We start from the raw sequence: 25,532 nt of genomic DNA on the forward strand, positions 1-25,532 counted from the left end.
CCCGTCCGCGGCTCCTCTGTTGCGCCTCTGGTGCCGCCGTTCGTGGCGCTCCGGGTGCCGCCGCCGCCCGCCCGCTCCGAGCCGCCGCGGCGCCTGCGGGACTGCTAAAGAGGCGGAGCCCAGGAAGCCCCCGAGCCGGCCATGCTGCTCTCCGAGAGCAAGGGAGGGTGAGACCGGGGCCCGGCCGGCCTGGCCACCTCCGCAGCCCCCTCCCCGATGGCGGCTCTTCCCTCCCTCCCTCTCGCCCCCCTCCCTCCGCTCCTCTCCTGCGCCATTCTCGCCTCTTCCTCCTCCTCCCGCCGCCGCCGCCTCCTCCTCCTCCTCCATTCATTCCCCGATTCATTCACTCCCTCCCCGCGGCCCCTCCCCTCTCCTCTTTTCTCTGCCTCGCGCCTCCTGGACTTCCCCCCCCCCGCCTTTCTCCTCTTCCTCTCCTCCTGCCCTCCATTTTCTCTCTTTCCTCCAGCCGGCCCCCTCCCCAGCTCGTCGGCCCTTCCCTTTGACAGGGCGCCCCCCCCCCCACGCTTTCCCTTTCTTCCCCAGGAGCTCCCACTTTCACTGCGTTTTTTCCCCCTGCTTGGCTGGCTGTTCCCCCTCCCCTCCTTCTCTCTGACCCCCACCCCCACCCCAAAGACTCAGGGTCCTCTCCCTGTTTTCCAGCTGCTTCCTCTGCTGGATTCTCCTTCTCCCCACCCCCCACCCCAAATCACCCATCCTCCTCCCCCCCCCTTTTCCACCGCCTGGCCTTTTTTTCTGCAGAGATTTTTTTTCCCCTCCTCCCTCCCTCCATCCTGCACGTGTCTGCCTTTCCCTGCTCTTCTTCTTCTTCTTCTTCCCTCTTTCTGCCTCTCTGGCTGCTGTTTTTCTGCTCCTGGTCCTCCACGTTCGGGCTCCCCCCCCCAAGCCACAGTGGGGTCCTAGGACGAGGTGGCCCAGGGACCGGGGGAGGGGGAGGGTGTCTCTGAGATGGGAAGTCAGTGGTGTAATTGACCCGGGGATGGAATATGCGACATGAAAGGAGGTGTTCAGGTGGGTGGTTTGGGGAAGGGAACTGACCATTTGGGGGGGTTCCCTTCTGGGGCCTTCCCTTTCTTTGGGTTGGGGTTCCATTCCCCCTTCGGCCGGTGAAAGAAAGAAGCCCCTTCTCTCGTGCTTGGGAGGGGGGGGGCTCTCTGGAGTTGGTGAAATCTCTTGGGGGAAACCTACTCCAAGGATGCTCGGGGATGGAGAAGTCACCTTTAGATGGGCCGCAATGGAGGAGGAGGAGGCAAGGCCGCAGCGCGTCTCCGAGAAGGAAGGGGAAATGAATGGAAGAGGGCGCTGCTGTGGGGCAGAGGTCTCCCGGGACCCCTTTTTGTACAGGCTGCTGGCCCTCCTGGCTTGGTCTCCGATAAAAGCCAGGTGTCCCTTGTCCCCTGGTGACCCCCCAGCCACCACCCTCCACCCAACCAGTGATCGCCTCTCCCCTCTTTCTCCACGCAGCGAGGAGAAGCAGACGGTGCCGATGGAGCTGTCGGAGCCCCACCCGGAGAACGAGGCCTTGGAGCCCGGTGGCCCCGAGGACCAGCCCTCCGCAGACCCCGCGGGCCCCGAAGCGGGCCCTGAAGACGAGGAGAAGAAAGAGGTAGTGTGTTGGAGGGCGCCCCTCGGCATAGAGGCAGGGGGCCCTAGGGGACCTCCATACGAGCGGCTTATTTGGGGCAGGTGAAAGGCCATTCAGCACCACCCTGGGGGGGGATTGCGATGGGGGGGATGAGAGGAAAGGCCCGGAGGGGGGGGGCAGAATGCTTGGTGAGATCTATGCGCCCCAGCAAAATCTTTGCACTGGGGACTTTTGTCCCCTGGTGCGACACCCCATCTGAGTTCTCCTCTTCCCCTTGCAAGGAGACCTTGAGGGAGGGGAGTGTGGGTGCGCCACACTTTACCTTTTGTTCAGAGTGTGCGGTTCTGCTTCCCGAGAGTTTCCACTTGGGTGTGCTTGGGGAAAATCTATTTCCCCCCCCCCCTTAATTTTTACATAATAAACCGCTATAATTTTCTGTGCATGAAAATCTGTGGGGCCTGTCAGGCTGAGGAGGAGAAGAAATGAGAAATAAGCCTTCAGTGCTGTGTTTTTTTTTAACCTTAGTCACTTTTAAGACGTGTGGACTTTTAACTCCCAGAATTCCCCAGCCAGCAAGTTGGAATCCATCCATCTTAAAGCAGGCTTGGCTGGAGAATTCTGGGAGCTGAAGTCCACACATCTCAAAAGTGGCCAAAGTTGACAAACGCTGCACCCAGTGGCTAGCAGAGAGAAAAGATTGCTTCTTGCCTTGTAAATTTTTTCTTGACTGGTAAATACCTGCGTTAATATTCTCATTTAGTGCCAAATTGTACCGAAAAAAAGAGAAAATTCAGAAGCCTGTCTTAATGGACATGGGATCCAGAATCCCAGCGGGTTTGGTATTTTGAATTTTGTCCAGTCTGGAGGCAGAACCTGCATTCTGAGCCTGGTGCTTCTCACATTCGCCGCTGCCTTAAGCCAAGGCTGGTCGAGTTTTTCAAAGCAGTGAATACCCTCCCCGAGCCCAGCCCAGCACCTTAACCAGGATTCCTGCTCATCTCATTTTGTTATGCTTAATTTTTTTATTATTATTATTTGTGGTGATGGTTGTTTACTAAACTAGATCCATTGCAAAGATTTGGTTCACCCTTCGGCCATTTCTGAGATTTTATCTTATTTTTCCCCACCTGTGAGCCAGTGTAAACAATTGGCCTCTTCCCCCCCCCCCCCGTGTTGTATAAAGAGGGGGTGGGTGGGTTGTGATAGGAGGGTCCTGGGATGTCTGGTGGGGGGGGGAAATACATTTGTGCGCCTGCACGTACATAATTACACTCACAACTCAGATCCTGGCTTTTCTGTGCTGCTGAGGAAGAGGGGTGGGTGGGGACAGGCCTTGCTTCTCCCCTCACCCCTAAAGATAGCCTCCCCGCACAACCAACCCCTCCCCCCGTTGACATTCTCCTCTGGACTCGTTTGTTCTGATCCCCGTTTTAAAGAGGCATCCAATCTTCTGGGAGTGCGAAAGAGAGAGTGAGAGAGAGAGAGAGAACCGGAGAGAGAGAGCGTGAACACGTATGAGCAGGCCGCACCCAGGTGTCCATGGAGGTGTACGAGAAAAAAAACAAAAAGAGAGATTTTGGAGATGGTCTTCGGGGCCACCCAGAGTAGGCCCCCCTCCTGGAACTGTCTTCTCCGTTCGGTGGAAAGTCCTCTACTTCCGTAGCCGCCCAGCTCGCCGCAGAGAGACACCGTACCCTTTGGAGCCCCGCCTGCTCTGGGAGGTGGCGTCTTCCTCCGTGGGCCCGAAAGCTTGACGGCCCACCTCAACTTGTGCTCCGCTGGTTCCTAGTTAATCACCACCACCCTTGCAAGCCGCAACTGCCGTTGTTGGAAAGTTACCTGGTCAAAACTCTGCTGGCCTTCCGGGTGAGGCGTCAAAAAAAGGACGTCTCAGCACGTCGACCTGTCCTGCGACCTCCCTGGGAGTTGGACGCTCCGCCTCCTTTGAGGTCTCCGTTGGCGCGAGACGTTCGAGGTGGAATTCCGGTGACCTTTTCTGCCCATGAAGAGCGGAGACTCTCCCTGTTCTCGTCCCCGTTCCCGTCGCCGCTACGATCCTGTTGGCTTCCCTGATTTGGGGACGTATTTGGCGCCGGAGTGACTTTTACCATCCGCCAAAGGAAAAGGGGGGGAGGGAGTCCTCGGTTTGCTGATCTCCAAATTCCAGGAACCAGATCGACTCCAGGCCAACGTCATCCGCCGACGCGGAGGAGCCCGGAACGCTGGAATTTGGGAGGGGAGAGCTCCTCCGAGGACACGCCGAGGTCTTCCGCCTGCCTCTCGAAAAATCTCCGCAATGTCTCTCGCGCAAGTCCTGCTTTGCTCCGCCAGCACCCGAAGGACCTTTTTTGTGGCCTTTCCGCTTGGCGCCGAGGGTCGCCTGAAAAGGACATGATGCAGGTAGCGTTCCACGGACCCAGGAGGCTCTTCCCCCATCGGCGGCACCCGTGCGGTGTGGTGTCTCTTCGGGGAAAAAAAAAGGACTTCTGTTGCAATTTAACCTGTTTTCATCCGTTGTCGGGGAGTCCGCCCCGTTGTGATTGTTGGCTGTCCACCGCAAGAGTCCCTGCCAACAACGGGACAGTGCCGCACACCGCTGTCCCGGCCGACGGTCCGTCTCTTGCCTGCCGAGAACTGATGCCTTGACCCTCGTGCCCCCCCTCCTATTTCCGTCCTTGAGGGGGGGGCGACTTCTGTCTCGCCCTCTCTCTTCCGGGACACTTGACTCCGACCACCAACCAATCAAGCGCTAGGTTCCTACCTACCAGCCAGCCAACCAATCAGCACCTCTCTTGTTCACCCAGTCCAACCAAGCCACGCACCTTTCAGGCCAGGGAGGGCTCGTTCCGATTGGACCAGCCGTTGCCTAGATACAGCGCACACACTGAGGTGTGATTGGCTGAACAGAAGACCCTGCCCCAGGTGTGAGAGGGTACCTGGAGCGCTTGTCCTAATTTGTTATTTTTTTAAAAAAAAAATAATATTTTTTTTGCTTGTTTTCTTTTTTTTTAATGTTCTTAATTTAAATGGAAAAAAAGAGAGAGAGAGAGAAAGAGAGAATTGGAAGTGCTGGGGGCGGCGGGGTGGGCGGATCCCGTTTCGGTTTAAAATGGAGGGGTCCCCCTCAGCTTTTCTTAAATGGGGGGGGGTCTTTGGGAATTAGTTTAAGAGGTGTGACAGCCTGGTTTGGTTCCCCCTCCCCAAATCCTTGCTCAAACTGACCCCTGTGTTGACAGTGGGATGGCACCTGGTTTCCACCAACTGGCCCTTGTCGTTTCCAGGGGCACCTGCTCTTCGGCCATAAAGTGGAGAATCATGGAAGGGACCTTGGAGTTCATCTAGTCCAACCCGCCCCCTGCTGGGGGGAGAGTGAGGCCGTCCTAAATATGGGGGGGGTCAAAAAAGGGGGGGGGAGATCCACAAAGCAAGGAACAAACAAAATACATTTTACAGAAATGCAGGCGCGTAGACCTCAATGGATGCTGTCTAGAGATGGGAAGGCCTGGGGGGGGAATCAGGAAAAATGGGGGGGTCGAAACGTAGGTTTTTTCCCCCCTCGTTTTTTTTTCCTTCTCAAAACTGTTTTGGGGAAAAAAACTTATTTTTTCCCAATTTTTCCAGTCCGCCCTGCCCCCCCCCCGGGTCTTCCCATCTCTAGCTGGGACCCCATGTTGGTGCGCACGACCGCGGGATCACAGGAGACACAGCCGTGAAAATCTTCTCGGACAACGATCTTGTCATGAACGTTGCCAGAGGTTTGCTTCCTTGCAGACGTTTCAGGACAAACTAGGTAACGTGACCAGTGCAAGCAGTCCTCGTCTTAACAACAGTTCGTTTAATGACCCTTGAAAGTTACGACGGCGCTGAAAAAAAGGGGACTTGGGAGCGTTTTTCACGCTTGAGACCCCATGATCACGTGGTCCCGTTTTTGTGACCTCCCGACAGGCAAAGTCGACGGGGCAAGCCAGATTTCACTTAGCAACCCGGTTACTCAGTTAACCGCTGCAGCGATTCCCTTAACAACGGTGGCAAGGGAGGTCGTAAAACGGGGCAAAACCTCGCTTAGCAAATGTCTCGCTTAACAACAGAAACGTGAGGCTTAGTTGCGGTCGTAAGTCAAGGACTACCTGTACCGCCAAGAAATCAGCCAAGCTCGGAGAGCACCAAGGACCCCGCAGGTCAAACCTGAGCTACAAAGATTCTCCCTTATTAGAATTTGGCCCGTTTTGCAAAATGCTTCCGTTGATACCAAAAGAAAAAAAAGGAAAGAAAAAAAAACAATCCCAGAATGCCAGTTGGGTTTTCCCCTCAGCATTGCTGGGTGAGGAATTCTGGGAGTTGAAGTCCACAAGTCATCAAAGGGCCAAGTTTGAAGACCCCTGCTTGTGGACTTCAACTCCCAGAATTCTTCAGCCAGGCATGCTGGGTGAGGAATTCTGGGAGTTGAAGTCCACAAGTCATCAAAGGGCCAAGTTTGAAGACCCCTGCTTGTGGACTTCAACTCCCAGAATTCCTCAGCCAGGCATGCTGGGTGAGGAATTCTGGGAGTTGAAGTCCACAAGTCATCAAAGGGCCAAGTTTGAAGACCCCTGCTTGTGGACTTCAACTCCCAGAATTCCTCAGCCAGGCATGCTGGCTGAGGAATTCTGGGAGTTGAAGTCCACAAGTCATCAAAGGGCCAAGTTTGAAGACCCCTGCTTGTGGACTTCAACTCCCAGAATTCCTCAGCCAGGCATGCTGGCTGAGGAATTCTGGGAGTTGAAGTCCACAAGTCATCAAAGGGCCAAGTTTGAAGACCCCTGCTTGTGGACTTCAACTCCCAGAATTCCTCAGCCAGGCATGCTGGCTGAGGAATTCTGGGAGTTGAAGTCCACAAGTCATCAAAGGGCCAAGTTTGAAGACCCCTGCTTGTGGACTTCAACTCCCAGAATTCCTCAGCCAGGCATGCTGGCTGAGGAATTCTGGGAGTTGAAGTCCACAAGTCATCAAAGGGCCAAGTTTGAAGACCCCTGCTTGTGGACTTCAACTCCCAGAATTCCTCAGCCAGGCACGCTGGCTGAGGAATTCTGGGAGTTGAAGTCCACAAGTTATAAAAGGGCCAAGTTTAAAGACCCCTGACCTAAATAAATGTTGCAACTGGGTGGGAATCTTTTAAAAGTCCTGATGGGATTGAAACTTTTTTTTAAAAAGTGTGCCCGTTGTCTTGAACTAACCCCCAAGGGTTAAAGTGGCTAAAATCCACAACCACTTCTGTAATTGTTCTCCGATCTTGTATTTTTATTTTTTATTTGATTTTTTTCCCCTCTGACAATGAGCTGACGGCCGGCTCTTAATGAACTTGGCAAGCCCGTCCAATCAAAACGGCTTGCTATATGCCTGCTTTTTTGTCTGCGTCGACTTTTAATAAGTCCCATCGGCTGGACACTGGGGACATTAAAATAATCGGAAGTCATCGTTCGATTGGTCGGTTCAAAGCAGATAAGCCTAATCAAAGAGGTTTAATGTTTGGTTTTGCTTTTTTTTTTAAAAAAAAAAATCCAGCCGGCGGGCAAAAAATATTTCGATTTTTTTAAAAAGAAACGATAGACGTCGCTTAAAGAATTGCTAGCGGTGGGTTCCCCCTACGTTTGTGTTTGGCTTTCCGTTCCCCTCATTCCCAGTCAGCCTGGGAAAGGGCAGGCTGGCTGGGGCTAATGGGACTTGTAGTCCGATGCAGCCGAGAGCCAAGGGTTTGAACCTCCGTCGATTTCAGCCTTTTTTGCTATTCCTGCGGCTTCCTTATTTTTCATTAAAATCTTGTTTCCATAGTACAGAAATAAAGAAACACTGAGGAGAAGCTGTTAAAAGCAGAACAGTGAGGAAAAGCAGGGAAAAATTAAATCGTGGAATCCCTTTCCACCACCCCCACCCCCCAACCTTTCTAGAGCAAATGTATGAAACCAATAGTTTGCCTGTTCAAATATTGTTAAAATCATGAAAGTCAGCTGCCCGTTTCTGAATTTAAAAAAAGGGATCCAAGCGGGACTGGTAATTGTATTTGGCGCCACAGCTAAGAAAATCGTGGGTGGTTTTTCTCATTGGTCTGCTCACCTAGCCGAGATGTGGACTTCATTAGATAAATGAAAAAGGGTCATATTTCCTCAATAACGCTTCCGATCCCTGGAATAGTTTTAGCTCCGGAAACATTTGTCCCCGTAAAAGAAAGTATTTGTAAGCTCAAGAGTTGAACTGGGAGGTCCCAAACCTCATTCCTTTCGAGCACTGATGCTGTTGCCTAGGTTGATAACGAAACGTCTGCCAGGAAAATAACCCAACTCAGAGGACAAACCACCCCCCCCCCAGTCCTCTTTTCAATTTCTCACACTCTTGAGGACTAGAAACCCTTTGAGAACATTTCTCTGTTTCCCCCCCCCCCCCCCCAGTCCTCTTTTCGATTTCTCGTCCTCTCGAGGACTAGAAACCCTTTGAGAACATTTCTCGATTTGGCCTCCCGAGCGGCCGAGTGGAGAGTGTTCTCAAAGGGTTTCTAGTCCTCATGAGGGCCGCTTCCGGTGATTCCACTCCAGGTGTGGGCAAAGAAACCTAATAGCCAAATTTTTGCGCAAAGTTAGGGAGGCAGGATTCTACCCTCTCCACTTCATTGCCGAGGCAGCGGGGGACCCCTTTGCCCGTCCCCACCCCCTTCATCTGGGCCCCTCCATTATTTACGCCCTCTCTTCCCCCACCCACCCCCTTGATGTCCCCTAGATGCGACGGCCACTTTCCAAATCCCCGATACTGACTTGACTCCCCCCTCTATGCGGGGTTTCTTTCTTTGTCTGTCTTTCTACCCCTCTCTCTCTCTCTTTCTCTCTCTCTCTTTCTCTTTCTCTCTCTCTCTGCCCTTCCTTCCTTCCTTCCTTCCTTTTCTCCACAGGGTTCGGCTCAGCCCAAGGCCTTCAAGAGGAAAATCTCCGTCGTCTGTAAGTAAAGGGGAGGGGGGCAGGTTCTCCACCCATTGAGCTCAACTGTCTCCTGACCACTTGAATGGGACACCTGAGGAGGCTGGAGGTCCCACCACCTGGGCCTTTTTAAGGCAGGGGTCTCCAATCTCGGCCCCTTTAAGACTTGTGGACTTCAGCTCCCAGAGTTCCTCAGCCAGCAGTGCTGGCTGAGGAATTCTGGGAGCTGAAGTCCACAAAAGTCGCCAAGGTTGGAGACCCCTGCTGGAAGGGCTGGCTGAGGAATTGTGGGGATTGAAGTCCATACGTCTTAAAAGTCGCCAAGATTGGAGACGGGCTGAGGAATTGTGGGACTTGAAGCCCACAAGTCTTAAACTGGCCAAGGTTGGAGACGGGCTGAGGAATTGTGGGAGTTGAAGTTCTACAAGTCTTAAACCGGCCCAAGGTTGGAGACGGGCTGAGGAATTGTGGGAGTTGAAGCCCACAAGTCTTAAACTGGTAATGGTTGGAGACGGGCTGAGGAATTCTGGGAGCTGAAGTTCTACAAGTCTTAAAGTGGCCATGGTTGGAGACCCCTGCTTTAAGGGCTGGGAGAGCGAAGGTCCTGTGCTTGGATGGAGGGGGAGGGACGTTCCCTTGCCTCCCCCAAAGAGACAAGGTCCCTCTGGAGCAGCATGCAAAGGAGTGTAAGCCTTGAAAATTGTGTTTTAATTTTTACTCCCACTCTCAAGGCTGGCTAATCTGAAAAGCCAGAGATTGCAGGTCTGGGCGAAGGGGACCTGTTTTGCTTCCATCTGGGGCAGGGGGGGGGGGGGCTGCCCCATCTGGGCCTTGGCTTTGCGGAGGGAGGCTCACGTCACCACGTCCCTGGAGGCCAACGTGGTTAAAAGAGACCCTTACATACAGTTACAGTTAAATACACTGCAGGCAGTCCTTGACGTACGGCCACAATTGAGCCAAACACGTCGGTTGTTACGCGAGGACCTTTGGTAAGTGAATTTGGGCCCATTTTACGACATTTTCTTGCCAAAGAGAATCGCCCCAGTGGTTAAGTTAGTAACCCAGTTATTAAATGAATCCGGCTTTCCCCTCTCTCCCCCCCCCCCCTTTTGACTTTGCGTGTCAGAAGGTGGCAAAAGGGGATCACATCACCCTGGGGTACTGCGGCCGTCGTAAATCTGAACCAGTTGCCGAGGATCTGAATTTTGATCAGGTGACCCGTCGGGATGCTGCAAAAGTGGCAGTTGAAAAAAATGGATCATGAGTTTCCCCCCCCCCTTTTTTTTTTTAGTGCTGTGGTAACTTTGAACCATCACTGAATGAACTGCTGTAAGCATACATTAAATACACTTTATAAACTAAATACATTTAATACCCTGACATGCAGGTAGTCCTCACTTAACGACCAGTCGTTTAGTGACACGGTGAAGTTACAGCTGACCCTCTCAGAAGGTAGACACCCTTGTTAAGATTTTTACCCCACCTTTATTCCTTTATAAGTAACTCGAGATGGCAAACCTACCTAATGCTCTTTCCTCTTACTGTTTTCTCACAACAACAGCCCTGTGAGGTGGGTCGAGCTGGGAAAGAGCGACTGGGGCAAAATCACCTCTTGGCTTTCATGCCTAAGGCAGAACTAGAACTCACCGTCTCCTGGTGATTGGCCCAAAGTCACCTAGTCAGCTTTTGTGTCTTAAGGTGGGACTAGAACTCCCAGTCTCCTGGTGATTGGCCCAAAGTCACCCAGCCAGCTTTTGTGTCTAAGGTGGGACTAGATCTCCCAGTCTCCTGGTGATTGGCCCAAAGTCACCCAGCCAGCTTTTGTGCCTAAGGCGGGACTAAAGCTCACTGTCTCCTGGTGATTGGTCCAGTCACCCAGCCAGCTTTTGTGCCTAAGGTGGGACTAGAACTCGTCGTCTCCTGGTGATTGGCCTAGCCGGCTTTCATACCTAAGTGGGACTAGAACTCGCTGTTTCCCAGTTTCAGAGTCAGCACCTTAACCACTAGTACAAACTAGCTCTTGTGAGAACTGCAAACACCTTCCTGGACAATCCCATGGTTGTATTTTGGGTTCTTAGCGACCAGTTCACATTTATGCCTGTTTGTAGCGTCCAACAGTCCCATGACCTGCTTTGGGCTGGTTTCCGCCGCCGCCGCCCCCCCCCCCCCCAAAAAAAATCCCCATGGCGTATAATGGATTCGTCTTAACAACCACTGCAGGAAAAAAAATGGTGGTACCATCGGACACAATCACATAGGGACTTCCTTAACCACAACTTAACGATTGTGATTCTGGGCTCCATTGCGGCTGTAATTCGAGGACTGCATTTGGTGGGATTGGGTGGGTGTTTTTTAAAAAAAAAAAAGATTTTATGCTCCTGTGGCTTGGTTAAAACACAGTTTTTATTTCTCAGTGGCAACAAGCTTGACACCCAAGTGGTTCGGCCAGCTTACTATATGCAGCATTGGAGTAACAGAAACTTAGTTCGTTTAATCCTTGTAACGAAGGCAGCTGTGATTTTACCAAGAGAGGAAATGATTAGGGGTAGGCAACCTTGGCTCTTTTAGGGCTTGTGGACTTCAACTCCCAGAATTCCTGAGCCAGCACACCTCTAGGAGTTGAAGTCCACGAGTCATAAAAGAGCCAAGGTTGCCTACCCCTGGAGTAAGATCAATGTTTCTCAGCCTCGGCCCCTTTAAGACAGGTGGACTTCAACTCCCAGAATTCCCCAGCCAACATGGCTGGCTGGGGAATTCTGGGAGTTGAAGTCCACTCCTCTTAAAAGGGGCTGAGGTTGAGAATTACCTGGCTTAGATTCTTTTCTAGCCCAGTCCTCAACTTACAACCATTTGTTCAGTGACTGCCTGAAGTTGCAACTGCATTGAAAACAAGCGACCTAGGACCATTTTCCTGACTTAAGACCCTTTTTCACGCAGCCGTTGCAACAATCCTGTGGTCACCTGATCAACGTTTGGACACTTGGCAACCGACTCAGATTTATGACGGCGTTGCCATGTCCCCTTGGGTCACGCAACACCCTCCCCTTTTGCGACCTTTCCAACAAGCAAAGTCATTGGGGAATGCCAGATTCGCTTAACAGCTGTGGCAAAAAAGATCGTAAAATGGGGCAAAAGCTCACTTAATAGCCGTCTCGCTGAGCAACAGTAATTTGGGCCTTTCTTGTGGTCGTGAGTCGAGGACTGCCTGCGTTGGCATACCGTGCAAGAGACGGACTGGAGCTTAAGGAAAGAGGGTGGAAGTAAGACTGACTCGCTCAGACGAGCCACCTCAAGACGGCAAAGCCGACTCAACTGAGTCCCGGGGAAACTCTTTAGCTTTAAACTCCCGCAGAATGTTTTTTTTTCAAGGGCAACTGGACTTTTTCTTCTTTTTCTTGGAAGACCTTTTGCTTCTCATCCAGGAAGCTTCTTCAGGTTCGGACTGGACGGTGGGGAACGGAAGGATTTATACTCCTTTGCAGTCATCTGGTCATTTGCATTCTTTTAGAGGATTGTGGAGGCCACTTGCGAGGTTTTATCTGTCTCCTCAGGGTCACCTGAGTGCTGCAAACGGGCGTGGAGCCTCCTTGAAACTGCTGAAAGGACCGTGTGGTAGACTGGAGATAGTTGGTGTCGTGTCCCTCCCCCTCGGTTGAGAGAGGGCTGTTCCAATTTTGATATTCTACCTTGGGGAAACAAAACAACCACTTCGCAAACGCCTGGCACAACGTAGGAGAACGAACCCATCAGGACAAAACTCAGCCGTCCACCTGCCTTTAAAAGACCAAGGCCGCCATTTCGAAGACAGCAAAGTCCCCAATTTGGACAGAGGCCATCTAGGTCTTGGTGGAGCAGTGGGCTAATGCCTCCTTAAGTAACACCCGCTGCCTGCAATTAGTGCAGGTTCGAGTCCCACCAGGCTCAAGGTTGACTCAGCCTTCCATCCTTCCGAGGTAGGTAAAATGAGGACCCAGATTGTTGGGGGCAATAAGCTGACTTTGTAAAAATGCCGCTTGGGGTGTGTGTGAAAGCCCTAACAAGCAGGCATGTACATAGAATGAAGGCTATTGCTAAGCACATTGATTTGTGCTTTAAATTGTAAGCCGCCCTGAGTCTTCGGAGAAGGGCGGGATATAAATGGGATTTAAAAAAAATCTAGGTCAAAACTGAACAGCTCTTTTTCAACGGGGGGTGGTGGTGGAATACGACAACACCGTCTATCTCCAGTTTACAACACACAGTCCTTTCAGCAGTTCCAAGAAGGCTCCACACCCATTTGCGCTGCTCAGCGGACCCTGAGAGGACAGATGAACTTCCCAGGTGGCCTCAGCAATCCTCTAAAAGAATACTAACGACCAGACGACTGCAAAGGAGTACAAATCCTCCCATCCTCCACCATCCAGTCAAGAGCTGAAGAAGCTTCCGTGGAGAGAGGGGTGGCTCAGTTTTTGACACAGGTGGCCTCTTGGCGACCCCTCTCTTCAGGTTTTAACGCCTTCCCTCCCTCCCTCCCTAGCAGCCTCCTCCGTGGCCAAGGGGGCCGTCGCCACAAACAGCGACACTGAAGGAAGCCAGCCGGCGGGCCGCAAGCGGCGCTGGGGAGCCAGCACCGCCACGACCCAGAAGAAACCTTCCATCAGCATCACCACCGAATCCCTGAAGGTAACCAGGAGAGAGAGAAAGGTTGGTTCCGGGACAGCCAAGATCAGATCCTGATGTGCTGTTTTGTTTTTTTTCCTCTTCGTCTTCGTCTTCCTCTCCCTCCAGAGCCTGATCCCGGAGATTAAGCCGCCGCCAGGAGGCCAGGAAGCCGTGGTGGAGCTTCACGCCGACGACGCCCGCATCTCCGAAGACGAAGCCGAGCGCCACTTGGAAGAGCCGGCCCACGAGAAAGCTCTCAAGATATGCCGCACGGTCACCCAGGTGGGTGTTGGCGATGGGGCTCCCGATTGTTTCCTCCTGGAATGAAGGGGGCGGGGGTTTTCCATAAAAGGAAGCAGCACTCCGGCAAGCCACGAGGTTGCGCGCTCGGCGGCCAATCTCTTCGATGTTTCAAATCTCCCATAGATTTCCAGGGCGGTGGACAGCCAATCTCCCATAAACCGAAACTGTTTAGTAGCGTGACACTTAACTTTCCAAAAAAAAAAAGGGACAAGGTGTTAATTGCAGGCCGAGGCAACGCTCGGATTTAAACTAAAAATAAGCCTCAACCTGGCCAAGAATCTAACGTAGCTGTCGGGTTCTGATCCGCAGAGAGGCCCTCCTTTTAACACAGCCATCCACCGGTCCAGATTATTCTCGCAAACCACGTTTGCCGACCGGCTTCAACCAAAGTTGTCTGGCCAGAGTCAGAAGGGAGAGGGCAACTAACGTCGCCCCTCTTCTGCGTGGGTAGAGCGAATTCAGCTTGCCAGGAACCCTGGCTGCGTTACCTAGGCCAGGGGTAGGCAACCTCGGCTCTTTTATGACTCATGGACTTCAACTCCCAGAATTCCTGAGCCAGCATGAGGGAAACTTTGGCCCCTTCGTGACTCGTGGACTTCCTGAGCCAGCATGAGGGAAACTTTGGCCCCTTCATGACTCGTGGACTTCAACTCCCAGAATTCCTGAGCCAGCATGAGGGAAACTTTGGCCCCTTCATGACTCGTGAACTTCAACTCCCAGAATTCCTGAGGCGGCCACGCTGAGGGGAAAGGGAGAGGTTTCCAAGCTGAGCCACGCTGGCTTAGGAATTCTGGGAGTTGAAGTCCATGAGTCATAAAAGAGCCGAGGTTGCCTACCCCTGGGCCTAGGCTGTGGTAACGAAATGTCTGCAAAGCAAGCTCAAGAGAGCACCAAGAACTCCACAGAATATAGGATTAATTCTATGGGTTTGCCATTAAATGAACTGAAAATCTATATAAAGAAGAAAGGGGTCAGTCTGTTCTCCAAAGCGCCCGAAGGCAGGACAAGAAGCAACGGATGGAAACTAACCAAAGAGAGAAGCAACCTGGAATTAAAGAGAAATTTCCTGAAAGTGAGAACAATTCATCAGTGGAACAAACCTGCCTCCAGAAGCGGTGAACGCTCCCATCACTGGGAGTTTTTAAGAAGAGACTGGACAGCCATTTGTCTGAAACGGTGTAGGGTTTCCTGCCTGAGCAGGGGGTTGGACTAGATGACCTCCGAGGTCCCTTCCAACTCTGCTATTCTGTTAAATACCCATTGGAGAAAATGTAATCGTTCTCAAAGTGGAAAGTATATAACAGGGAGAGGAAGCTATTATTGTTGGAATCGATTCATCAGTCTTCATTGTAGGGGATATAATATAAGTTTCGGTCTTTTTATCTTTTTAATTCACTTTTTTTTTTAATGTTCTTGTCCGGTTTTCTTTTGACTCTTAATTCCCCCCCCCCCTCTTTTCTATTTTAATCTGAATTAACCAAAAAAATTTGAGATTTAAAAGAAAAAAGAAAAAACAACCGAGCTTAGAGGCCTCGAAGGGACCCCCCCCCACACACACAGAAACATTTCTATTCCACGTGCTCACGAGGACTAGAAACCCGTTGGAACATGCTCTGTGCAAACATTCGATCGTTCTCTGCTATCCCTGAACCGAAGAGAAGAACGGGAGACGCTTCTTCGTCTCGTCCGCAACACGAAGATCTCGGGATGGAGAAAAGCTCACGGGGGGGGGGTCCCCCCCAAAAAAAAATCGGGTTTAGACCAGCATTGATCATGTTTTTTAAAAAAAGGTCTTTTTCTCAAGCTCACCTTGGTCCCCGGCTGCTTAGAAACCTCTGTCCCACCCTGCCCCCCCCTTTCCCATCACAGGTGGTCCCTGTCGAAGGGCAAGAGAATGGCCAAGGGGAGGAAGAGGAGGAGGAGGAGGAGGAGGAAGAGGAGAAGGTCCACGAGGAAGAACAGCCGGAGGTGGCGCCTGTTGCCGCGGTAGAGACGGTGGTCCTGCCTCTGCCGGTAGAGCACGAAGTCAAAAAAGGTACCTGGGGTGGGGTGGGCAGGGGGGGGTGTAGATGACTGGCAGAAGAGGCGAAGCAATTGGCCGTACAGGTAAAGAGCGTCACCTGTTGACTGGTCTGCCTTCCTTCGTCCCGCAGTCACGCTGAGCGACACGCTCACCCGGCGGTCCATCAGCCAGCAGCGCTCCGGGGTCTCCATCACCATCGACGACCCCGTCCGCACGGCCCAGGTCCCCTCCCCACCCCGCGGCAAGGTCAGCTGCATCGTTCACATCTGCAACCTGGTGAGTCGTTTGGCCAACCCCAAAGGGCCTGATGGAAATTCTTTTTTTTTTTTAAATTTCTGCAACGTAGAGAGAGAGAGAGTTAACCGTGGTTTTCAATTGGGGGGGGGGGAAATGCAACGGTAATTCTAGACCGGGCCCGATCCAAACCTGCCAGAGCATTTCTAGAAGCCTAGCAACCGTTTGACAAATCAAGCCATCGGTCGAGGCCTCGATATTAATAAACCTCTGCAGATTGTGATGCGAAGGGCGCCAATCAGCCAGCCCCGGGGTAGGCCACCTTGGGGCTCTTTTATGACTCGTGGACTTCAACTCCCAGAATTCCTGAGCCAGCCTGGCTCAGCTTGGAAACCTCTCCCTTTCTCCTCAGCGTGGCCGGCTCAGGAATTCTGGGAGTTGAAGTCCACGAGGTCCTCCTCTGTGGGCGCCCCGGATTTATGGAATCGGTTGCCGGTTGAGCTCCGGATGGCGCCCGGCCTTCCGACGCGATCTGAAGACTTATTTGTTCGAACAAGCCGTCCTGGCCTGATGGGGGATGGGTTGGGATTTTATTGTTGTTTTTAATATATTTATTCACTGTTTTAGCTTGGGCATTGTGTTTAATTCTTTTTTAACTTTTGTATCTTTGTATTTTTATATGTTTGCCCTGTTCACCGCCCTGAGTCCTTCGGGAGAAGGGCGGTATACAAATAAAATTATTATTATTATTATTATTATAAAGTGGCCTAGGCCAGGGGTAGGCCACCTTGGCTCTTTTAGGACTCGTGGACTTCAACTCCCAGAATTCTTGAGCCAGCCTGGCTCAGCTTGGAAACCTCACCCTTTCTCCTCAGCGTGGCTGGCTCAGGAATTCTGGGAGTTGAAGTCCCCGCGTCCTAAAAGAGCCAAGGTGGCCTACTCCTGAGCCGACCCCCAAAGAGAAAAGGCCTCCAGCATAGATTTAACTCCAAGGTAAGTTTCAGACCCAAACATCAAGCTAGCAACACCCCGGTCGAGAAACTGCGAAAGAGCCATTAGTAAACAGCCCGATTGAAGAATCCCTAACACCTCCACCCACCCACCCACCCAGATAGGCAATATCAACCGGAATATAAACCGACAGCAAACAGCACTTCTTACTTGTTGTTGTTGTTAGTTGCGAAGTCGCGTCCGACCCATCGCGACCCCACGGACCACGTTCCTCCAAGGCCTTCCTGTCCTCTACCATCTTCTGGAGTCCCTTTAGGCTCACGTCTCCCGCTTCAGTGCCTCCATCCAGCCACCTCGTTCTCTGTCGTCCCCTTCTATTGCCCTCAATCTACAGCACTCTTTTACCAGCACTGATGACGTTCCCTAGTTAGGTCACGAAACGTTTGCAAAAAAAAAACAAAACACGCAAACTCGAGAGAGCGCCAAGGACCCCACAGTCCCCTCTTCCCTTCTACCACTGATGACGTTCCCTAGTTGGGTCATGAAAGGTCTGCAAGAAATCATGCAAGCTCAGAGAGCACCAGGGACCCCACAGTTCCTCTCTTCTCCCTTCTAACACTGATGACGTTCCCTAGTTGGGTCATGAAACGTCTGCAAGAAAACAAGCCAAGCTCAGAGAACACCAGGGACCCCCTTATTTGGGAGGAGTGGTTTTTTTTTGGGGGGGGCCTTCGGGGGCCTTTCTTAATCCCTGGGTGTTTGTCCACACGGGCAGGTGAGGCCCTTCACCCTGGGTCAACTGAAGGAGCTTCTGGGCCGGACGGGCACGCTGGTCGAGGAGGCTTTTTGGATTGACAAGATCAAATCGCACTGCTACGTCACCGTGAGTCTTTGCGGGTGTTCTCGTCTCCCTCCTTCCTTCCTTCCTTCCTTCCTTCCTTCCTTCCTTCCTCCAGAAATTCTCCTTTCCAGAAAAAGTCTGCGCCTCTATGGAAAGCTCTGTTCAGAGCCAGGCAGGTGCCTTTTAAGGTTCAAGCTAAGAGGGAGAGGATTGGCCCCAAATTGTCCGGGCACGTTCGTCAACGCTGCTCGGTGGAAAATACCTGTCCCGGTTTAAAGGGAACTTAGGCAGGATTTTTAAAGCAAGCTTTCCTTTCGGGGGGGCAGGGGAGGGGGGGCGGAATGTCTACAGGGATTCCCAATTTCCCCCCCCCCCCCAGAGTCACGGTTGTCCCAAAGGTGCTTTGTCAAAAAGCAACTGGGCTTTTTTGGAGGGTGGGGTGGGGTGGGGTTTGTCCTCTTGAAAACGTTTCGCTTCTCCTCCGAGTAGCTTTTTTCAGGATTTGGGGAGCAGGAGGGAGAAATGGTTGGAAACATACATCTCTCCCTCTCTGTCTCTCCCTCTCTCTCTCCATGTCTCTCCCTCCTTCTCTCTCCCTCCCTCTCTCTCTCACTCCCCCCTCTCTCCCTCCCCCTCTCTCTCTCTGACCTTCCCTCTCTCCCTCCCCCTCTCTGTCTCCCTCCCTCCCTCTCCCTCCCCCTCTCTCCCTCTGTCTCCCTGTCTCTCCCTCCCCCTCTGTCTCTGACCTTCCCTCCCTCCCCGTCTCTGTCTCTCCCTCTCTCTCCCTCCCTCTCTCCCTCCCTCTGTCTCCCTCTCTCCCTCCCCGTCTCTCTGACCTTCCCTCTCTCTCCCTCCCCTTCTCTGTCTCTCCCCCTCTCCCTCTCTCTCCCTGTCTCTCCCTCCCCCTCTGTCTCTCTGACCTTCCCTCTCTCTTCCTCCCCGTCTCCGTCCCTCCCCGTCTACCTCCCTCCCTCTCCCTCCCCCTCCCTGTCTCCCTCTGTCTCTCTCTGTCTCTCCCCCTCTGTCTCTCCCTCCCTTTCTCTCTCCCCGTGTCTCTGTCTTTCTCCCTCCCCCTCCCTCTCCCTCTCCCTGTCTCTCTGACCTTCCCTCCCTCCCTCCCTCTGTCTCCCTCTCTCCCTCCCCGTCTCTCTGACCTTCCCTCTCTCTCCCTCCCCTTCTCTGTCTCTCCCCCTCTCCCTATCTCTCCCTCCCCCTCTGTCTCTCTGACCTTCCCTCTCTCTCCCTCCCCGTCTCCGTCCCTCCCCGTCTACCTCCCTCCCTCTCCCTCCCCCTCCCTGTCTCCCTCTGTCTCTCTCTGTCTCTCCCCCTCTGTCTCTCCCTCCCTTTCTCTCTCCCCGTGTCTCTGTCTTTCTCCCTCTCCCTGTCTCTCTGACCTTCCCTCTCCCTGTCTCTCCCTCCCCCTCTCTGTCTTTCCCTCCCCCTCTGTCTCTGACCTTCCCTCTCCCTGTCTCTCTCTCTCTCCCCCTCCCCCTCTCTGCCTCTCTACCTCTCGCTCTCCCTTCCCTGTCTCCCTCTCTGTCTCTCTTTTCCCCCTCTCCCTCCCTCCCTCTCCCTTTTCCCCTCCCTCTCTCCTTTTTCTCTCTTCCCCCAATATTGCCTTTCAGTATTCAACAGTGGAAGAAGCCGTCGCGACGCGAAACGCCCTCCACGGGGTCAAGTGGCCGCAGTCTAACCCCAAGTTTTTATCGGCAGATTTTGTGGAGCAGGATGAGGTACGGAAGCCCACGGGGAGGAAGGACGTGGGGCATGTGGGGAGGGATCCAACATTAGGAGGGGGTGGTGGTCCCCCGTGCCCTGGAGCTCGGTGCAAGAAAACGAAACAGGTAGAACATGCTCCGAAAATGGTGGGTTTGCAGAAGACACGTCTCTCTGGCTGTTAGCGATACAGGTAGCCCTCGACTTACGACAGCTCACTTAGTGACTGTTCCAAGTTAACGGCGCCAAAGAAAAGTGATTTGTGATCATTTTTCACAATTTATGGCCGTTGCTGCATCCCCACGGTCACGCGATTTTACCTTCGGATGCTTGACAACTGACTCGCTTTTTATGACCGGTTGCAGCGTCCCGGGGGTGTGTGTCTCATGGGATCCCCTTTTGCACCCTTCCGACAAGCAAAGCCCACAGGGGAAGCCAGATTCACTTAACAACCGTGTGACTAGCTTAACAACCGCAGTGGTTCACTTAACCCCTCTGGCAAGAAAAGTCGTAAAATGCGGCAAAACATAATGTCTCCCTTCCCGACATCAATGTTGGGCTCCACTGTGGTCGTAAGCCGAGGACTGAACCGGTAACGGCCAAAAGAGAACTGGAGCCATTCCTCTGCTCCACTCCGTCAGCTTCCGCAGGTTGCCACTGTCCCTCCGTCGGAGGAGGAAGAAAGTACAGGTAGTCCTCAGTTTACGACCATTCCCTTAGCCACCACTCAGACTTACTGTTGAAAACGGGGACTCGCCACCCGTCTCCACAGTCGCAACTCTGGCGGCAGCGTCGCGTGATTGAAAAAAAATCCAAACTGGGTGCCGGCGTAAATTTTACAAGCGTTGCGGTCATTTGCGTCCTCCTTGGGCTTCCGGCAAACGGGGAGGCTGGATTCGCTGAACAGCCGCCTGCTTTGCTTAAGAACCTCAAGAAAAGAGGTCATAAAATAGGACATGACTCACATAATTAATCCCCATAGGCAAGGGAAACCCTAGACCCAGTTATGGTCATAAGCTGAGGACTGCCTGTCAAATTAATTGCCCCGAGACAATGCCTCTTAGCTTTCCCGCGAGTATCTTTTGAGTTTGTACCTCGGAGAGCTTACCTTCGCCTGCCCTTCCCATCTCTTCCTCAGCTGGACTTCCATCGGGGTCTCCTGACCGACCGTCCCGTCGAGGCCAAGGCAGATGAAGCGCCCACCTTCCCCGGGGTGGGCCCGACCCCCAGGGGGGAACGGGAGCTGTCCCGGCGCTCGGAGGCCCGGGAGCGGGAGGCGGCCGTGCGGGAGCAGTGGGCCGAACGGGAGAGAGAGATGGAACGTCGGGAGAGGACCCTGGCGGAACGGGAGTGGGACCGGGACAAGGTGCGCGAGGGCCCCCGCTCTCGCTCCCGGTCCCGAGAGAGACGCCGCAAGGAGCGGCCCAAATCGAAGGAGAAGAAAGCCGAGAAGAAAGGTAACAGGCGAGAGAGTTTGGCCTGGTGCACAAGGGAGACATAGAAACCGGGAGACAGAGAGTTCTAGTCCCACCCTGGGCATGAAAGCCAGCTGGGTGACTTTGGGCCAATCATCAGGAGACAGAGAGTTCTAGTCCTGCCTTAGGCGTGAAAGCCAGCTGGGTGACTTTGGGCCAATCACCAGGAGGCGGTGAGTTCTAGTCCCACCCTGGGCATGAAAGCCAGCTGGGTGACTTTGGGCCAATCACCAGGAGACGGTGAGTTCTACTCCCGCCTTAGGCATGAAAGCCAGCTGGGTGGCTTTGGGCCAATCACCAGGAGACAGTGAGTTCTAGTCCCGCCTTAGGCACGAAAGCCAGCTGGGTGACTTTGGGCCAATCACCAGGAGACGGTGAGTTCTAGTCCCGTCTTAGGCATGGAAGCCAGCTGGGTGGCTTTGGGCCAATCACCAGGAGACGGAGAGTTCTAGTCCCGCCTTAGGCATGGAAGCCGGCTGGGTGACTTTGGGCCAGTCCCTCTCTCTCGGCCCAACCCACCTCACAAGGTTGTTGTTATGGGGAAAACAGGAGGAGAAAGCAATACGTTCGCCCCCCTCGAGTTGTTTATAAAAATAAGAATGGCAGAATACAGATAAATAAGTTTGTGCCTTCCGAGTCGGAGGGAGGTTTGGGCAGCCCCCCCACAAGCCAACATCCCTAGAGAACGTGGTCTCCTGCTTGGAGGCTCAGATTTTTAAGTTTTAAGCCTGGTTCTAGTTCAAAGTGGACTTTCCTGCTAGATCCTTTTCCAAAAAAAACAACAGGACTTCCTTGGTGTGTGTGTGTGTGTGTGTGTGTTTTCCACTTGGAAAGCCTTTCGGTTCCAGATAAGGTAAAGCAACTTTGATTGTCAATTTTTTTTTAGCGCGAGCGCACCGACCCACATTAAAAGAAACGAAATTTCTGTCGCCTGTTCTCCAGACAAAGTATCTCTCTACCCATTCCCATTACACAACACGCACGCACGCTATATACCCGCTTACATACTGTACACACACCCACACACACACAATAAATTTTAATCGCCATTTTTGAAAACCTTTTTCAAAGAAGCTTTTCTAAAGAACCGAAGAAGCTTCTTGGGAGGGGAAGCGAAATGTTTTCCAGGAAGACAACCCTCCCCCAAGTATAAGATGAGGGTGTGGGGGGGGAAGTATGGTTGTCTGAGCTTCTGGGTTGGATTCCGAACATTTCCTTAACCAGGTTACGTTCAGGAACCAGCCCACCAGCTCCGAGGACGAACTTTCGCCCTCATCCTACACCCCAGCGACATATATACGCCACTATTGCAAACCCAAGAAAGCCCAGTTGGTTTTTTTTGGGGGGGGAAAAGCACTTTTGGGGGACTACGGACGTAGGTATAACGGTGGTATGTGTGTGTGTGTGTGTGTGTGTGTTGTGTTGTGGGTTTAACCAGGCGTTGCCTTTTTCGATGGCCGAGCTATGGCAAGCCGCCTTCTCCAGCCCCTTGGCAAAAACTCAGCAGAGAAAAAAACGTCAGTGGAGATTCTCAAATCATCCACGTCAGAGTCGTCCCAAAGGCGCTTTTGTTTTTTTTTTTGTTTTTTGTTTTTTCCCAGGAGGCAACTGGACTTGTTTTTCTTGGAAGACGTTTCGCTTCTGGTCCAAGAAGCTTCTCCAGCTCTCGACTGGACGGTGGGGAATGGAAGGATTTATGCTGCTTGCAGACAAGCTGGTCGTTTGCATCCTTTCAGAGGCCACTGGGAGGTTTAGCTACGTCTTCGGGGTGCAAGTGTGTGTGTGTGTGTGTGTGTGTGTTTGGAGGGTGCGAAAACAATCCTGCAGCCAAAGAAGGCTCCACACACACCCATTTGCACCCTTCAGGTGACCCTGAAGACACAGACAAACCTCCCAGTGGCCTCAACGGCTCTCCGAAAGAATGCAAATGACCAATGGCTTGCAAGGAACATTGTTGGTGTTAGCTGCGAAGTCGTGTCTGACCCATCGCGACCCCTGTGGACAATGTTCCTCCAGGCCTTCCTGTCCTCTACCATCTTCTGGAGTCCCTTTAGGCTCATGCCTACTGCTTCAGTGACTCCATCCAGCCACCTCCTTCTCTGTCGTCCCCTTCTTCTCTTGCCCTCAACCTTTCCCAGCATTAGGCTCTTCTCCAGTGAGTCCTTCCTTCTCATTAGGTGGTCAAAGGATTTGAGTTTCAGCTTCAGGATCTGGCCTTCTAAAGAGCAGTCAGGGTGGATCTCCTCTAGGACTGACCGGTTGGATCGCCTTGCAGTCCGAGGGACTCGCAGGAGTCTTCTCCAGCACCAGAGTTCAAAGGCCTCCATTCTTTGGCGCTCAGCCTTTCTTATGGTCCAACTTTCACTGCCATACATTGCAACTGGGAAGACCGTAGCCTTGACTATACGCACTTTGCAAGGAACATAAATCCTTCCATTTCCCCACCATCCAATCAGAGCTGAAGAAGCTTCTTGGACCAGAAGCGAAACGGTCTTCGAAGAAAAAGGAAGAAAGTCCGGGTGCCTCCTGGGGGGGGGGGGGGGGGAAGAAGCACCTTTGGGATTCAGCAGGAAAAGGGCCGAGCTTCAACCTAACTCTCTTCCTTTTTTCCCCGACAGAGAAAACGCAGGAGGAACCGCCGGCGAAGCTGCTGGACGATCTGTTCCGTAAAACCAAGGCGGCCCCCTGCATTTACTGGCTGCCCCTCACCGACATCCAGGTGAGAAGGGACGGACCCCAGCCGGGGTGACCGTAAGGGCTCAAAATGTGGTTTCTTGGTTCCTTCCACACTTGGGGGCTGAGAAACTCCGCAAGATGCAGTCGGGACAAATGGGTGGATGCAGTGAACAGGCAGTCCTCGGCTTACGACCACAGTTGAACTCCTCCCCCCCCCCAAACTCTTACCAGTTGTCTTCCGGGTGAGATTCAAGGTACTAGTAATGATGTTTAAAGCCCTTCATGGCAGGGGTCCGGAGTACCTTAGGGAACACCTGCTGCCGGCATCAACCTCCCTCCGCCCTGTGCGTTCCCACAGAGAGGGCCTCCTCAGGGTGCCACCGATCAGAGAATGTCGATTGGTGGCCCCCAGGGGGAGATCCTTCTCTGTGGGCGCTCCGGAGCTATGGAATCGGTTGCCGGTTGAGCTCCGGATGGCGCCCGATCTTCGCTCCTTTCGCCGCGATCTCAAAACATACTTGTTCGAACAAGCCGGCCTGGCCTGATGGGGGATTGGTGGGGTCATTTTATTGGGGTTTTAATATGTATTGATTGTTTTTTAGTGGGCATGTATTTAATCATTTTTTAACTTTTGTAATTCTGTATTTTTATTCTTGCCCTGTTCACCGCCCTGAGTCCTTCGGGAGAAGGGCGGTATAGAAATATTATTAAATTAAATTAAAAATTAAATTGTTGGCTAAGCGAGGCGGCTGTCAACTGAATTGGGCCCCCGTTTCCTGACCTTTCATGCCACGCTTGCTAAGTGCATCCCTGCGCTTGTTAAAGAGAGCAACGCCGTGCCCTCATTGACCGTTGCCTTGCGAGGAGGTAGCAAGAAATGGACCGCCCGACCCCAGGACGCGGCAGCTTGTCGTAACTGTGAGTCGGTTGCCAAGCATCTGAATTTTGATCATGTGACTCGGGGGTGTGTGCTGCAACGGTCGTCAAGTGTGGGAAACGGCCACCCAAGTCCCTTTTCCCAGTCCCGTGTAACTTCATTAAGTGAACTGTTGTAAGTTGAGGACTTGCAACTGTTCTAACTTTTTAACAACTGCAACGGATTCACTTAACAACTGTCTCGCTTAAGCCACAGAAATTTGGGACTCGGTGGCCGTAGGTCGAGGACTACCCGTGCGGGGGCAGTCCTTTCACCATTGCTCTTCCCTCCTTGCAGTGTGTCCAGAAACAAGCCGAGCGAGCGGCTCGCGCCCGAGAACGGGAACGCCGGCGCAAAGAGCTGGAAGCCGAGGAGGCCCGTCAGCGAGAACGCAACCGCCAAGCCGAGCGTGACAAGCGGCGGGAACACAGCAGAGAGCGGGAACGCGAGCGCCCCAATGCCACCAGCGGCGGTGGGGCCAGCCGAGGGGGCGAACGCGGCGGCCGAGGAGGAGACCGCGAACGGCGCGAGGCCAAAAGCCGCCACAGCCGGAGTCGGAGTCGGAGCACGCCTGTACAGGACAGAGGGGGGCGCCGCTGAGCTATTTCCCCAGCCTTTCTTTTGACCTTCAGCGGGGAAGAGGGGGGAGTTGGTGGTTGGGGGCACTTCCCCTCCCCCCCCTCCAAAAAATGGAGCTCCTAGTAAGGAAGAACAAGGGGAGCGTGAGTTTCTTTGTCCACCACTGGAAAGGCCGAGAGGGGCCCGGCATGGCGGGCGGCCAAAGTGGTGGGGCTCTGCCCCCTCCTTCCCCCTAACGTGGGGATAAGTTTGATTCCTGAACCCCCCCCCTCCTGCTCCCCTCTTCTGGAGCCAGTGTCCTTCCCGTTGATTTGTATTTTATTTTGGGAAAATGTTTTTTTTATTCTTCTGATGATACAGGAAAAGAGAGCATAATAAAGAGATGGCGTTAGTTTTAAAGCGGCTGTCCTGCTTTCTTTTGGGGGGGGCGCGCGGAGAAAGGAGAGACCGCCGCCGTTGTGGGAAAAATTCGTTTCCTATTCCTCTTGCAAAAAGGACACTTAAATCCTACCCTGGTGCGTAGTAGGGCTCTCGTTGGGTTTTCCCAAAAGGGAAGGGAGACACACACACACACACACACACACACACCCCTCTAGCAATGCGGTGGAATTTGTTCCCAAGCCAGCAGTTCGG

The 25,532-nt window shown here is 53.0% G+C and overlaps 1 protein-coding gene across 3 annotated transcripts in view; it reads left to right on the forward strand.

Annotated features, from left to right (window-relative positions):
- LOC308677931 (apoptotic chromatin condensation inducer in the nucleus-like) overlaps nucleotides 1–25,298 on the forward strand; it is a 53,854-nt gene extending 28,556 nt beyond the window's left edge. For 2 of the 3 annotated variants that reach the window (XM_081344643.1, XM_081344645.1), the window contains 11 exons: nucleotides 1,483–1,624; nucleotides 8,520–8,565; nucleotides 13,061–13,206; nucleotides 13,312–13,467; nucleotides 15,358–15,523; nucleotides 15,642–15,787; nucleotides 17,472–17,579; nucleotides 19,163–19,270; nucleotides 20,392–20,710; nucleotides 23,347–23,447; nucleotides 24,618–25,298. In XM_081344643.1, the coding sequence (XP_081200769.1) occupies nucleotides 1,483–1,624; nucleotides 8,520–8,565; nucleotides 13,061–13,206; nucleotides 13,312–13,467; nucleotides 15,358–15,523; nucleotides 15,642–15,787; nucleotides 17,472–17,579; nucleotides 19,163–19,270; nucleotides 20,392–20,710; nucleotides 23,347–23,447; nucleotides 24,618–24,920 (1,741 nt within the window). In that variant the 3' untranslated portion in view covers nucleotides 24,921–25,298. The remainder of the gene's footprint in view (nucleotides 1–1,482; nucleotides 1,625–8,519; nucleotides 8,566–13,060; nucleotides 13,207–13,311; nucleotides 13,468–15,357; nucleotides 15,524–15,641; nucleotides 15,788–17,471; nucleotides 17,580–19,162; nucleotides 19,271–20,391; nucleotides 20,711–23,346; nucleotides 23,448–24,617) is intronic. The other variant, XM_081344644.1, reaches the window with a different exon arrangement.
- Nucleotides 25,299–25,532: the final 234 nt, after the last annotated feature.

The sequence above is a fragment of the Vipera berus genome, assembly GCF_964194415.1.
Source record: "Vipera berus genome assembly, chromosome: Z".
Classification (NCBI taxonomy): domain Eukaryota; kingdom Metazoa; phylum Chordata; class Lepidosauria; order Squamata; family Viperidae; genus Vipera; species Vipera berus.